Source organism: Phocoena sinus, chromosome 10 (genome assembly GCF_008692025.1).
Source record: "Phocoena sinus isolate mPhoSin1 chromosome 10, mPhoSin1.pri, whole genome shotgun sequence".
Classification (NCBI taxonomy): Eukaryota; Metazoa; Chordata; class Mammalia; order Artiodactyla; family Phocoenidae; genus Phocoena; species Phocoena sinus.
The window spans coordinates 36558511-36574798 of record NC_045772.1 but is presented as its reverse complement, the minus strand read 5'-3'; the positions used below and the strand labels follow the sequence as shown (position 1 = coordinate 36574798).

General features: G+C 35.9%; 1 protein-coding gene across 9 annotated transcripts in view; it reads left to right on the top strand.

Annotated features, from left to right (window-relative positions):
- Positions 1–16288, top strand: part of TMTC2 (transmembrane O-mannosyltransferase targeting cadherins 2) — an 847045-nt gene that overhangs the window by 244562 nt on the left and 586195 nt on the right. For all 9 annotated transcript variants that reach the window (XR_004351770.1, XR_004351769.1, XR_004351771.1 and 6 more), the window contains 2 exons: positions 15049–15134; positions 15608–15792. Coding sequence is in view for 6 of the 9 variants with exons in the window: in XM_032645685.1 (XP_032501576.1) it covers positions 15049–15134; positions 15608–15792 (271 nt within the window). In the remaining 3 variants the exon portion in view is untranslated. The remainder of the gene's footprint in view (positions 1–15048; positions 15135–15607; positions 15793–16288) is intronic.

Sequence of the window (16288 nt, the reverse complement as noted above, 5' to 3'; positions counted from 1 at the left end):
AAGGCAGGGACTTAACTCAGGCTGGAGGAAAAGGAAGAATAATAAAGAGAAAGACAAGAGGAATCACACTTGAAAGACAAATGAACAAGGTTGTTTAGGGGGAAAATTGTACAGTTTTGGCTACGTAAGTTTCAGATGACTCTTGGGCATCCACTAAGCAACTAGAACGTGTTTCTGCCACTCATGAGAGCATTCTGAGGTAGAGGATGTGGATTTTGGAGTAATTATCTAAGTGTGTAAACTGAAACTGACTGTCAATAATATGTGTGTGTGTGTGTGTGTGTGTGTGTGTATGTAATATGTATAAGGATAAAGGAAAGAAGGACCATGGATGGAATCCTGGGAAATACGAATATTGAAGGAGCTTGGTAGAGAAAGTGGAACCATAAAGTGTGCTCAAGGAGAAGGAAAGAAGCCCAGGGTACTTTGATGCCATTGAAGCTGATGGATAGGACAGTAAGAAGGGAGAAAATGGCCAAAGATCATGTACGGTAGAGAAGTTAATTATTTCTATGAGGTTTTTATGTCCATGTGGGGGAAAAAACATAGTGGCATCAATCATGGGTCTAGAAACTTGGAAATATTATTCACTTCTTCTGAATGTAGTAGAGAATAACATTTCGCCATCACAAAGCTACAAGATATCCTAGAGAATAATTTTATCCTATGAGATCCATGGACACAATGACCAAAGAATTGAAATTCACACTAGGAGCTCCTTAGGGACTGGGGATGTAATTTATTTATGTCTTTATTTCTAGCACAGTGAAGTCCTTGACACCTTCTTGGTACTAACAAGTGCTTTTGGATAGAATTGAATTAAACCACTTATTATTTCACACTCATTTCTTTTATAGCAATGGAAACTACACATTGTGGTACTGGTGTCTAGGATTGCTTGCTGGAACTAACTGTTAAACTTTGCCCTCCACATTGCAACCCAAAGTAAAACTGAGGGAAATCAGAATCCTTTTAGAAATTGGAGCCTGTCAAAGCGAAAGAAGGAGATTAAATCATTCCTATGCTTGTTTGTGTTATAGGTTTTTTATTACAAATGTAGTTTTAAAATGGCATTGTATGGGTCATGCTGTTCTATGTAGAAATACTCATTCAAAATTAACTGTATAGAGAGAGTTAAACTATTTTCCATGTTGGAAAAACGATGAAAGGCATTTTTCTGAAATCTCATTAAAATGGCCTTTAATTTCATAGTCATTTTTATCCAGAGCACTGCAGGTAAATTTGAAGACATGTATTAGAAAGCCTATAAAAGAGGTTTATTAAGAAATTCATAATTGCATCCTGTTTTAATGCCTTTTGTTTGGTTTATCTTTAAAACTGATTGAAAGTTGCTCAAATGGCCAGAAGCATTTTTGTTGTTGTTCCTAGAATTATGTTCATATGGAAAGTGAAGGCTGATAGGCAGCAGAATTTCAAATAAATTAATTTCAGTTTTCTCAGAAGGAGGTTTTGCACTATGAAAAAAGAAGTGTCTTTTTTCCTCTACTCCTGAAAAAAATGAACAGATGTAAATTTGTTATTTGAGTAGTTCCAATCAGTCCTCTGCAGATTTCCAATTACTATGACTTAAGAATTATTTCCTAGATACACCAGGAAATACAGTAATATTGTCTTCCATTTAATTTATTTTTTCTCTTACACAAAACGTAACTGATTTTGCCTGTGTTTTGGAGAAGTTGCTTAAAGTATAATTGAAGTTGGAGGCCATCTGGGTATTCAGATGATGATGAATTTTAAAAATTAATATCTTGTCATCTGCTGCTTATTTTTCTCTTATATGTTATTCATATAAATATGTACTAAATTATTACTGTGGCTAAATTATATCTCATATCACTCCTTTCAATTCTTTGCTCCAAACAATTGCATGGTGCTCCCCAGATGCGCTATTTAAACTGCAGCCCCTCCACTGCTCTCACACTCCTGTTCTCCTTTACTTAATTCCTTTTTTTACATTACATTTATCACCTTCTAGTGAACTTTATAATTTCCTATTTAGCTCTATATAATGGTATTAAAATAAATACAAATGTATAGTTTATTTTGTATATTGCTAACATGTAAGCTCCCTGAAAACAGGGTTTATATATATATATATGTCTCCTAAGTGCCTAGCACAGTGCTTAGCTCACAGAAACAAGCTTGATAAATATATTTTGTATGTATATTTATGTGTGCTTTCCACGATTTAGGTACATCCATTTTCCTTAAGCTCTTTGTGTGTGAAGAGTGCATCAAGGATTATTTCAGAGACTTGCCTCCCTGCTTTTTCTTTCTTCCTCTGTCCCTGTTTAGCTCTGTAGAATGAGAGACCGAAGGATGCCCTTTCTCTTTACTCCTCCATTGCTTGCAATTACAGTGCCCCTAAGTTGACTTTGACCCAGGCACCCTTGTAGTTGGAAATGACTAGATAGGGGTTGGATGAATGGCAAGAGGAAGGAGTGATCCTATCTTGCAGTTCTGATAATAAGAACACTGTGAGGAAACGCTCGCCAATCATCAAGAGAAGAACAGCCAGATCCAACCTGGTCAGTGTAACCACATCTCATCATCAGACTCAGGAAATGACAGGCAGACACTTTTCTTAAAGAATAGAAATTTCAGGTTAGGGGATTAATCTGAGCTGTCCTGAAGTCTAAAGGTAGTCCAATTTTGAATGCCGTTTATATTCTGTGAATAGCCTTTGGTTTTTCATTTTCATGACTGTGTGTGTGTGTGTGTGTGTGTGTGTGTGTGTGTGTGTGTGTGTGTGTGTGTAAAAAGCAAGTGGCGCTGAAAGTGTTCACCCATTTTTCTCTTCATTGAGCACCTCAGTCCCCAACTTTCCATCATTCCGTTCAGATCTTCTGGCGCTCCGCCAGCTCTTTTTCCTTGTCTCCAGACACTAATTTGCCTCTGGTTCCCACTGCTAGGACCTGTAAATGATGACTCCTGACACGAATAGATCCTTGCTCTCTTGACCCTTGAGTTGGGTGAAGGGACATCTCTTCTCAGCACCAAAATTAAACCTGCAAGGGCAGTTTTAGGAACATTGTTATGAATGGTGTTTTCTTTCAGTTCTTCAAGTACTGCAGGATAAGCCCATGAGTGAATTGTTTCTAGGTTGTAAAATCTATTTCAGGCCAAAAGAGATAGGCTAAGACTTTCATTTTTGGAACTGCTCATGCCTGTTCTTAAGTTAGAAACTGCTGGTTTGAACTAACACCTATTCCTGCTGGTCTGTGAGATACATGATACCTTTTCCTCTTTCATAATTTATTGCTTCAACAGCAGACTTTTGTTAGAGCCCTGCTGTTAAGGGACAAAGAAAACACCCACTTTGTTGAACATTTGTGTTTAAAGTGAGTGCATTGCACTAAATCACTGTGTGCCCATGGGAACATCTCTAACCCAAATTATAACCATATCTGTGATGGAATCAGGCCCTGATTTTTTTTGGTAATATTTTTTTGAGTGTGTTGATTCCTGTGGAATTCACAAATGTTCATTATTTTTTTTTTTCCCCCAGTGCCTGAACAAACTAGTTTTAAGGTAGGTTTCCTTCTGTGGACTTCCACAGTGCATCAGACTGTATCATGGTACCCTGTACACAACTTTGTTACTGCTTTTTAAATTATCTCTCTTTTCAGCCAGTCATTAAAATCTCTATAATGGCACTTTCAAAATATATTTTGAATGAATGAATGAACAAATCAAGAGTCTAATTACATTGACTTTTACTGAGCAGGTCAAGCTTTGGCCTACTCCTGTATCCCAGCTTGGGGTTCCTCCACAGTAATTGTACACCATCCAACTGATAAATATCCCTCCTTCAAAAAATGACATAATAATTAGTCATCGATTTTGGATAGCCCTTGTAAATAGCAAAGAATAAAAGCAAGTCTGTATATAGTTTTAAAGTTCCATCACTGGTGGTCAATGCCTTTAATTTGTCATAGGTATGCTTTAGTTCTTAATTTTGCTTGTTTTAAATCACAAAATTCTCTTAGAGAATGAGGAAATATTTGAAAGAGATTTGACTATGGTCCCAGAAAATATATATAGACCTACCTGAATAATATTTGTTTTTGTGGGGAGAAAAGGAGTGGGGGAAAAGGGAAAAATTTCATTTTTTTAAAAATTTAACTCTCACCTTTGCACCATGGAGGCAGCTTTGTGAAATATTACGGGCATGGGTTTTGGCATTAAACAGACTTGGATTCAGATCTCCCATTTATTGGTCCTGCACTTGGTCAAGTTGCTTAATCCTTGTTCTTCATCTGCAAAATTGGGCTCTGATATCACCTAGTGTTGTAGCAAGGATTAAATAAAGTTCCTGGAAACTTGATATAATTGTATAATAAAAAGCTAAGGAGTTTGTTAGCTGTTAATTTCATTCCGTTTCTAACAGCTCACAGCTCTCTTGTGTGAGGATATTGCTTACGTTCACTGGTAAACATTTCCATTAAGAGAAGTAGTTCTTGAGCACAAGAATAACTCAGGGAAACCCCTTTATAAGTTGTATTAATCAGAGTCTCCAGAGAAACTGAACCGCTAGAGAGTGTGTGTGTGTGTGTGTGTGTGTGTGTGTGTGTGTGTGTGTATAGTAAAGAGATTTATTGTAAGTCATTGATTTATGAAATTATGAAGGTTGAAAAGTCTTTTCAACTGCAAGCTGGAGACCTCTGCCCTCTGCAAGCTGGAGACCCAGGAAGGATGGTGGTGTAAATTCCAGTCTGAGTCTGTAAGCCTGAGAACCAGGATTACTGAGGGCAGATCAGTGTCCCAGCTGAGAGAGAGAGAAAGAAATCTTCCTGTTCTCTTTTTTGTTCTATTCAGACCCTCAACAGATTGGATGATGCCCACCTACAATGGGAAAGACAATATGCTTTACTCCATCTGCTGAATACAATGCTAATCTTCCTGAAACCTCCCCACAGACATACTCAGAAATAATGTTTAACTAGTGTTCTGGGTATCCTATGATCCAATGAAATAGACACATAAAATTAACTATCACACCAAGTATATTGGTTATGGTGCATTTCTTGGTGAAGTTGACTTGGCGTTGGAGGCTGTAGTTTACCCACCTTTGAAGCAAATCCAAGATGTTTATATATTGGGATGGGCATGTATAAATACAGAAAGAGAGAAGAGAAATTTGTTGATACAGAAAATGGAAAAGCACTGGGTATATGAGCAGGAGAGAGAGGGCAATTATAAATGCTTAAACTAAGAACAGGTACATATTCCCAGTGGACTAATATGGGAAAAGACATGGAAAGACATGTGACTTGAAGGCTGGCAGCTCTGAATTTGAGTCTCATCTTAAGACTTTCCAGTTGTGTTATCATGGGCAAGTTGTTTAATTTCTATCTCTGATGTTTTCATATCTCTAAAGTAAAAAGAGTAATAATACTTGAAATTGCTAATTTTAATTATGAAAAGAAATAATATGGAAAACACACATCGAGTGTTAATTCTCTTTCTTACTTCCTCTTAAGTGCTATTTTTTAACTAGGAAGGTATATTCACACCTATTATTATTGTATGACATGTAGAGGAAAATATAGCCATAATTATATATTCAGAAGACAGGTATAAAGTGAGTTATGCATATATTAATATACAATGTAGTCTGTGTATCCCAGATTCAACAAAATTAGCTATGTAGATTTGAGTAGCCATTCTGATTTTGGGGCTCCTTATTTGTAAAATGGGGATTATACCTTTATAGGTTTATTGAGAGAATTACATAAGATAATAATCGTGAAGCATTTTATTCAGGACGTGTTACAGAGTAGAAGTGGACTTATATGGGATAAAGGCTTAATTAGATGGCATAGTCCAGACTCTAACTCGGAAGAGGTATCTTCATAATGAATGCTCCATTTAACTGAGTCTTCATCTATTTTTCAGACATGGTACTATAGTGAGGATACATTTCTCTTTCTTTAGACCCTAAGCAAAAACTAATTTTAAAATAAAAAAAGTTAATAAAAGCTGCAACTTGTTCATTTTCCCCCTAATAGGAATTGATGAGGTTTTTAGTAATGTGTTGGAAATATAAAAACAGTTTTTTGATTGGATGCCTACTGCCCCATATTTGATAGGTTAGGATAAAAAATAATCATCTTTATGAAATAAGATGTCATTACTGTACTTTATTCAGTTGTCAAAGTCTAAACAAAATCCAATTTAGAACAAATAAACAGGTCTGTGTCAAAAGAAAGATACCAGAGAGGAGGCTTAACTGTATTTTCTGAAACTGTTATTACTTGGCAGTTCTGTGACACTTAGAAGTGATACCCAGTGAAACGGGTTTCAGCTTTGGGGAGCTATGTAATAGAATCCTGTGTGCTCATCTGTCTAGTTCACGTCAGATGATTGTTGTCTTTTTCTCCATCTCCATTTCCATTCTTCTTCATGCAATGAAAGTATGGAACGGGGAAACAACTAGCTCATTGCTCAGTGGGATTTAACCTTTTCAAGAAGTGACATCTTTTTATTTTGCTCAGAGTACATACAGTATATAGTTATCATGTATAATAACTTAGCAGTAGTTTAAAATTAGTATCCAATTAAATTATGCTTTTTGTCACACACATATTATTATTCTAATAAATTAAAATTGTGTGTTTTAAGTAAAAAGTTAACTGTTTATATTCCCTTTCTCTCTTAGTGCTTTTCTAGTTTAATTAAAAGAAAAGGAGAGAAGGAAAGTTGAGTTTATGATTTGAGAAAAAAAAATATGAGTAGAGAGAATTCTTTTGCGTGGTCCTCAAATACAAAATCTGTTATCCTAGGGTGACCTGAAAGCCATAGATGTGCCATGTGAGACCAGAAAATTTATATAACTTTGTCTCTGGAATCTCCCATGGAACTCAAATTCAATCACTTATATCTTTTTTCTGAGATTAAAATCCTACCTATTTCTATTTCATGTGATAATGCCTATGAATCTGCTTCTTTCTAGTTATTTGAGGATTGAGAGGATTAACTAAAATGCTTTTATATTAAAAAATGCTACTAATGTCATCACTCTTTTGGGCAAAGAGTGATAACTCTGACCACTCTGATGTCTAGACATTTAATTTAAGAGTTCCAATTTCATGCCCCTATTACACTCTAAAATTGTATAAGTTTAATTGAATATTTTAATTGCAAATTTCATACTTGGCAAATTGTCTCATCTGGTTATCACTCAGAACCAGACAACACATACTTTGTATTCATTCAAATATAATTAATAGAAGTTTTCCTTAAAATTCTCTATAAGAGCCATACTTGATATTACATGTTTTAGTTTTTAAAAAAACAAAAGAAAAACTAAACAAAACAATGCATGTGCTTTTATGTGTATATATTTTTTAATTTTTAAATTTTATTTTATTTTTTATACAGTAGCTTCTTAATAGTTATCCATTTTATACATATTAGTGTATATATGTCAATCCCAATCTCCCAATTCATCACACCACCACCCCCCGCCACTTTCCCCCCTTGATGTCCATACGTTTGTTCTCTACATCTGTGTCTCTATTTCTGCCCTGCAAACCGGTTCATCTGTACCATTTTTCTAGGTTCCACATACATGCATTAATATACGATATTTGTTTTTCTCTTTCTGACCTACTTCACTTTGTATGACAGTCTCTAGATCCATGCACATCTCTACAAATGACCCAATGGAATATTACTCAGCCAAATAAAGGAACGAAATTGGGTCATTTACATGTGCTTTTTTATCAGTAGAGAAAAGGATAAGAAAGTAAGTGGTAAGAAATCCCAAATAACATTAGCTTAAACTAGTTAAAATTGTATTCTCTGTACAGAGAAGTCCAGAGGTGTGCAGTCCCAGGATCATGGGAAATTTTTATAAAGGGCTCAGTTTCCTGGGCTCCTTTCAGTTTGCTCTCTACCATCTTCAGAACAGGGCTTTTCTCTACCATCCTCAGAACTGGGCCTCCACCTGTAGTCAGCAGGACAGAGGAAGGGTAAGGGAGAACATGCTCCCTCCTCTTTGAGGACTTTTCCTAGAGGTCCTCTGGCTACTGTGCTTTCATTTCATTGGATAGAATTTAGTCACATGACCAAGACTCCTGTTCTGATTGATTCTGGTTCTTTGTATGTATTCAGTGGCTTGTGCATATTAGATACTTAATTTCTAAGCTCTTGTGTCACCCTAAACCTTGGCATTACTGCAGTTGATTCAAGTAGTAGTAATTTATTCATTTTAATTACAGCTTCCGTTCTTAAAAAGGACTTTGAGTTTCATTCCGTTTACTGCTGGGATAGTCACTTGAGATTTTTGCCTGATACCTATTTTATCAAGCAAGATTTGGGGGCATTTGTGTGTTATGAGTTTGACATGCTGTTAATTATCACTTCTGTCTGATAATAGAGATTAATGATTTATGTTTCCAAATATACTATTATGAACATAGACTAAAACTAGGCATTAATCTTGGAAGAACAGAAGAAATGCAACTGTAATGCCATTTCACAATTAAATTATATAAAATCTCATTATTAGAGTCATCAGCTGAATTAGCAAAATCAGTTATTAAATTTGAATTAATGCAAAGTTTGAATATGATGCCAAGCCAATGCCAATTAATTTCAGTTGGGAAATTTCAGAGGCATGACTACTTGAGGAAAACATTGAACATCTAAAACATATAATGTCTTATCTCTGAGGAAAGAAATCTTAGTTTCAGAGTACCTACATGTGTTAAAAGATAATCAAACAAAATAAAGTTCAGAAAAAATGTCTCAATTTAACATGAACATGATGTTTTTGTTAGTATTTGGACCTTAAGGATTATCAATTATTTTGTGAACCATTGCCTGTAAACGTTAAGCTATCTGATTTATTTTGATGACTAAGAATTTTTGCCCAGGGAATAGCCAAACAACTTATTACTGAAATATTCTCAATAACATAATCTTAATTTTAAGTTGTTTTAGCTTTTCAGTTTCCAGAAGGCTTCTAACATAGATCGTCATTTAATTTCCATGAAGCTTGTCGTTACTGCTACTGGTAGATTAAAATGCTATCCTCTGTAACTTTGAGTTTTCATAAGCATGGCGGCCTGATCTGTCTGAAACTCCATTCCCTGCATGCTTGCCTTCCCTACAAACCTCACCTGACCTGTCATCGTGGAAAAGTATCCCTGTTGTGGGTTCCCAGAACACTTTATGCTTCATTTACACTGTATTGTGAGTGTTTGATCATCTGTCTTCACCATGAGATAGTTCATTGGAAAAATATTTACCTATTGTTTGGTAATCTTATTCTCAATGTTTAATATGGTGTAGGAGTGCCACAAATTATGCTTTAATGAAATTGGAAAAAGAAAGAAAGCTCCTATCTTTTAGTATTTCCCTGGTCTTAACAGCTCATGGCTCTGTAAACCATATCCTGTTTCACCCATGTTCTGAGTAAATGTCCGCTTAGTTTACTGCAATTCATATTCTTGAAAACTATACTTTTATTCTGTTTACTGCAATGCATATTCTTGAAAAGTATACTTCTGATGTGCTTTATTAATACCAATATTCGAACATGTCGGATTTCAACGAGTTTTAAAGACCTTTGTTTGAACCTGAGGCAAAAGGTAGCTCTACTTGAGGATTTGTATGTTTTGACAGTTCTGTATTGAGGGCAACCTTCTACAAAGAGCCACTGACATTTTGTTTGTATGTACTGACAGCAGTGGGGAAGGGCATGCTTTTTAAAATAATTTAGAAAATTTATTTTTTTGCCTTTTTAAATGAAAAGTCAGTAGAAATGATGATAGATTAGATTTTTATTGAAAAAAAAATTTATTCCCTGTAGTTTGCTTTTTTACATTCTGTATTCTCTACATAGTTCATGTATGTGGTTAGCAAGGACATGAGGACCTTATGTTCTGAACAGATATGTTGCAGTTAGTATGTATGAAATGCTAAATGTGGTTTCTTAACCTCAGCGCTATTGACATTGGGAGCCAGATAAATCTTTGCTTTGGGGGGCTGTCTTGTGTCTTCTAACATGTTTACATATTTAATGGCATACCTGGCCTCTACCCACTAGATGCCAGTAGCATCCACCCACTTGTGACAACCATAAACGTCTCCAGACATTGCCCAGTGTCCCCTGGGAGACAAAGTCACCCCTGGTTGAGAAACATTGTACTAAAAAATGCTCCCCTTCTGTCTCTGTCAATATTTAGAATCAGCTAGGGATTTGTATGCCTATTTACACTTAATGTTTGCATTTAACTCTGTCCAATCCACTGTTACCACGGGTTTGACTGGTTTTCATTTATCAAGTATCTGGAGTATTGTGATTTTTATTTTTAATGGTATTTTAGAGAAAGGGTTGTTAGGGGAGATTGGGGTAAAGATGGGCAAAACTTTTGCAAGAAAAAGAAATTCTACACACTTAATGGTAATTCCTAGAAAATGGTCAAAATCAGGTTAAAAAAAAAAAAGCTGAAAGGATTTAAGGGAGGGCATTTTGTTGTTTTTTCTTGAAGTAAAGTGGTCTTCTGGAATTTAAGTGTTACAGTGAGTAGTACTTTTTGTATCCAGATGTGTTTTCTTCCTTTTACTGTAACAAGTATTTATTCTTTCTGTTTCTCCAATTTGTATTCTTCACTGGCTGCTTAATTTCAGTGACTGTGGTTCTGAAAGATAAATCACTGGGGGAGAAATATGAGAAGTGAAAGATTTGAATCTATTAAAATATACTATAATATATCCACCTACACACAGATACGTAAAAGTGACCCAACCATTTATTATTTAGAGATCAATAACATTTTTTCAGTTTCTCCCCCAAAAGACACTTTGAATTCACATTAATCTATAGCATGGGCAAGTTTCCTTAATTGTAAAGCAACTTCACATAATATGAATAACACTATTTCTTATTAGATTCTAGCTTGATGGTATATTAAAATGTGTTGTTGTTTTTAATATACATAGAAACCAGAAGATTTTATTGACATGATCAGCATGTAAACAAACTGTGTCATCAATTTTAAACAGCTGTGGAAAAGCCTTTGGTATGAATGGTCTATTAAAATACAGATCCTCCTTTACAATCGGATTGCTGGGCTTGAACTGTGGCACACTTCTTGCTAGTTGTGTGTCCTCTGGTATGTTGCAGAACTTTTACTTGCCCCAGATTCATCATCTGTAAGATGAGACTTGTAATAATAACCTACCTCATAAGATTATTGATGAGTAATAAGTTAATATATGTAAATTAAGTTAATATATGTAACACTGTAAGTGCCAAATAGATTTAGCTGTTGTTGTTCTTATTATTATTACAACCACAACTATTACAATGTGAAGGGTTTCCATCCCTCTATCCAGTCTTCAGTAAAATAAAGAATGGGTTCTATAAATGTGGAGAACAGCAGTAATAGAAGCTTCGTTGTTACAGTGCTAGAATTGACCCAAATTCATCCTGAATGAATTTGGCGTTTGGATTCCTTTTCAGAGCATTAATTCAAATTCATATTATCCAAAATCTGAAGAATTTTAGAGCAAAAGGAAACATAACCTAGTACATATACATCTAGACTTGAATTATCTTCTCTCTCCTCTTCTTTTTTTGTTTTAGAAAGAGCATGGGATTTAGTATCAGAGAAACTGTGTTCCAGTCCTGGCTTTGTCTCTTGTTAACCATAAAACCTAGGGTTAGTTGGTAAATTCTCCGTGGACCTCGCTTTCTTCCTGTGTAACATGGGGCTGATGATGACACTCGTTACTGCGGGCTAACTGCTGCTTACTTTCAAGCCTCTGCCCAGTGGCACTTGCACTCCGTGATCCTTCCTTTGTCCATTCCTGAGCTAGAGCGGTGTTGCTCCTCTGTACCCTATCATAGTAATTTTCCACACCATTTATTTTCTTATTTGTCTCCCTCAATAGATCGTGCATCCACAGGAGAGTGCATCTGTTCACATTTGCAGGGTGCATACTAGAGCATAGTTGATGCTCAATTAAATCGTTAGCCATGAGAAATTGGTCACAATAGCCGTCTAACTTGGACTCACTCCGTTGCTAACTTTATTCAGATGATACAGAGGATGATGCTCTCTAATTCAAAGAGCCACTTTATATATAATCCTGGAGACTTAGCCGCTCCATCCCTCTGTGTGACTAGTTTCTTCCAAAGAATGAGGCAGGCTGGACAGGATTGTCTAGGTGTGGTTATCATGCTGTATTTTATGAGGTAGAAAATGACAGGACTGGAATACATCAGTATTGGGGAGCCCATGAGGCTGAATACATCATTTTCCAGGTTTATGGGCTTTAGGTACAGTTTCAAAGATATGCATTCATCTCCTCATGTTCTTTTTGTCTAGCCTAACAGCATATTTGTCCTTTAGAAATGTAATTATGTGCAGACTCATTAGTGGGCGATTGCAGTTATTTAGGTGACAGGAAAGGTAAAAAGGGCTCTGCCAGATCTGTAAAAGTGAACCTTGAGGGGCCAGAGTAAAGAGCCTTAGAAAGTAAAATAAGAATTGGTAGGCTTTGGAGACTTTTTAAACGTGGGATTTTGAGGGTAAGTGAAAAGTCACGAGTGATAACCAGGTTTCTGATTTTAGCAACTGATGTAAAGGATGGTTCTAATTGTTGAGGAAAGATCTTTTTCTTCTTTTATCTCTTTCATTTATCTCTTTATTTTTGAGTGGGAAATATTGCTTTCAATTTTTGGATGTGTTGGTTTTGAAATTCCAGCTAATAAGCACCTAGATTGATGTGGCTGAGTAAGCCGTTGAATTTTCAACAGATCTGGATGTCAGGAGAGGGATCGCTAATTTAGAATTGAGAACAGTCAGCATATGAGCTGCATGTATGCATGTTGTCATGCAGAGACAGTACTTACCAAGAAAAGGAGAAAAAGACAAAGTCCTGGGAAATACCAGCTTCTTTTAAAGGAATATATGAATAAAGATACACTTTTCTTCATTCTTGGAAGGATAGTGTCATGGATAGGGAATAAGGAAGACTGGTTTTCCAGAAGCCGAGGAAACACAAGAGTTTCAGGAAGGAAAATGGGTTTAATAGTCACAGATGCTACAGTTGAGTAGGTGATTCATATAAGCAAACTATTTTGGGAGTTTGATAATTAGTGGAAATTCGACTATGAAATTTCAGCAGAATTCTGGGAGAGAGCCTACACTGGATTTAGGGGTAAATGGGATTTGAGTCATTGGACATGTGCACCACAGACTGTTCTTAAAGGAAATCTGACTTTGAGGGGAAGAACGACAGTAAGAGGTAGTTAAGAGGTGGATGCAGGAATGATAAGGTGGTAGGGTTTTATCTTCCGCTCTATGCTAAGAGGCACACAAACATTTTTGTAGTCTTAAGGGAAAAGAAATTGCAATGGGGAAAAAGATTGAAGATATTGGATAAAAAGGGGCTCGTGGAAGGACTTTAGTTCCTGAGGAAAGTAGAAAGACTCGGATTAAGATGGATTCTCCTCTGATGACATTGGCCTTGTATCAAAGAAGAAACACCTCTTTATCTGAAGCTCAAAGGAAAGTGACAAAGATAATTAAGGTTGTAGATATGTTTCTGAAATGAGATAATGTGTATGAGCTTATGGAAAGCATTTTGTCAAAATTATTTTTATAAAGAATATTATTCCTTTTTGGAAGGTATGTGAGTGTTCTTTCTCTTTATCAGTTTTACTTGCTTCTAAAGACAACTGAACTTTTTCACAGACTCTTGAATACCGCAGGAAGCTTTGTTTTTCCTTGTTCCTAGCAACTGAAAAGTACACTTAACAGCAAAGCACATCAATTTCATCATCAAATTGTTGCTCTAAATTTTCTACAGATATGTACATTTCTGTGCATATGTAACTGTTAATGTGGTTTGGAACAGTTTCATTTATTCAAATGGCTCTTTTAACAAACAATAGAAATAATTAGGTTAATATATGCTAATGACACAAGTGAGCAAACTTTAATTTCAAAATGATTTACTTTATTATTTTTCAATCATGCCCATTAAGTAAAAAGCTGAGTACTTAAAAATACTCTACAAAATGATAAGTTTTTATCAGTGGCCTTCTCATTTTGCAAACCTCCATTTTACCGCCTTTTGGAGGGCTCAGGAGCTGGCAAATGGAATCTGCAATTTGAGGTTCATGACAGTAGTACTTGGGTCCAAGACAGGTGCCAAATGTCTGTAAGACACTTGCTGATTATATGAGAATAGGGATAGGCCAGAAAGCCCTCTGTGAGAACTTTCAGAACTTAGTCCAGTTCCTTGACACTGTATTTTCACAGACATGCTTATAATTGATTCTCATTTGTCATGAGGGCAGGGCCTGGAAATGCTGGGATAATCCATGTGGCCACGCACTGCCAGAGGAGCCTCCTAGGGAGGCCCAGAGTCTGAGGGTCTGTAGACAAAAGCATGTCTCACAACAGTGAACTGAAATTCACCCAGTGTTCTGAAATTTAAGCTTATTTGACCAAATCCAAATAATAAGGAAATAACAATGTGGTTGGTCTTCAGTCTTTGATGGAATCTGATAAGATTCTGACTCTATACTATTGATCCAGATTACCTTTTGCCTTTCAAGCAGTCATGGGCCAATATTTCCCAAGCAATATGGCCAGTGGGAGAGGCGGCGTCTCAGGTTTAAATGTATATATGTATATCAGGGCCTTAGACAGGTTTCCTTTCTGAAGTGATGAAAAACTGCACGCTCCAAGGAGAAATCCAGGTGGTTTGTAATTCTAGTGGGAGAGAAAAGATTGCTGGAAAGGGGAAATTTCAGTAGGGGGTAAAGAGCTTTTTGAAATTACTTCTTAATACTTTCTAATGTAACGTAAATGCAGCTGATCCCTCTCTAGTATTTTCTCTCCTGAGTAATCATTTCCTTCTATTTAGAATTTATTTTTATAGTACCTCGTCATTTTTATGGCCCCATTAACCATTTTTATTTTTGAAATATAAAATGAAAATTTGATTTTATGTATAATGATACAGTCTTGTGTCCAAATTTCTGTTTTGCTCATGCAGAGGGTTACTTCTACAAGAGAACAGCAGGTTTGCAGAAGCACTACATTATTATAAATTGGCGATCGGGAGCAGGCCTACGCTGGCTTGTAAGTAACATTCAAGTCCTTTTAAAATATCCCTCCCTCCCCCCCCTCCCTTCGTGAAAACGGTGATTTAAAGCCTCACAGATTAAAAAACATGGTAACTCTATTTCTGAATACTTGCCAATCAAATTATGAGACTTTAACAATTCCATCTCTCTCAATTTTAATATTTTGGTGCCTGTTTATCATGTTAATATATTAAGATAAATATAACTTTTATTCATCTAGATATTAAGCTCAAAATATTCTGACTCCTTGAAGGCAGAGACTCTTATATATTTTTTTTTTCAGTGATACCTGTACTTCTTACTACATTGTTGTTCTTTTGTATATTTGTTCCCTGGGTATTTGTTTCTTGGTTTTCTTTTAAAATCAGAAATAATGCATAGAAACACAACGGAAGTAAAGATAACTTTATTGTTTCCATAGTATACATCATCTTCTCAATATTTATATTTCCACTTGTCTCCCCTCAGCTGCATATTTAAACACCGGGATTATTCTAATGAACCAAGGAAAGACGGAAGAAGCTCGACGCACGTTCCTGAAGTGTTCTGAGATCCCTGACGAAAACCTAAAGGACCCTCATGCCCATAAGAGCTCGGTCACCAGCTGTCTGTACAACCTGGGGAAACTCTATCATGAGCAGGGACACTATGAGGTCAGGCCAAAACCTCTGCCTTATTCCTCCCCCTTGTTCTGATCTAGTCTCAATGTTTTCTACCTACGATCTCATTGTAGGGACACTGATCATTTAAGAAGCTCATAAGTGTTTTTATTAAAAGAGTTTTATGGTGAAATGCTTTTGGAAAAAAACTCTGCTCAAGCAAAACTTAATGGATTTCTTCACTGTGAATTTCTCAGCGTAATTATGACTCCTCAGGAAAAGGAAATAACATGCATTGCAGCTCAAGCTTGTTTGCTCACCATCTCTTTGGTTTTACAATTCAAGACACATTATTATTTTTATCCATATCCATTTTTTGATGTTAAAAAATACATTTTTGTACTCTGCGTATTGAGTAAATGATTTGATATAAATCCTACTCGTTTCTTTTCATTCTTTTTAAAACAATAACCCAGTGGAAACTAATTTTATTGTGTTTTTGAATTGGGGAGAGGGGAAAGGTGACGATAACAGGGTCTTGTATGGGAAG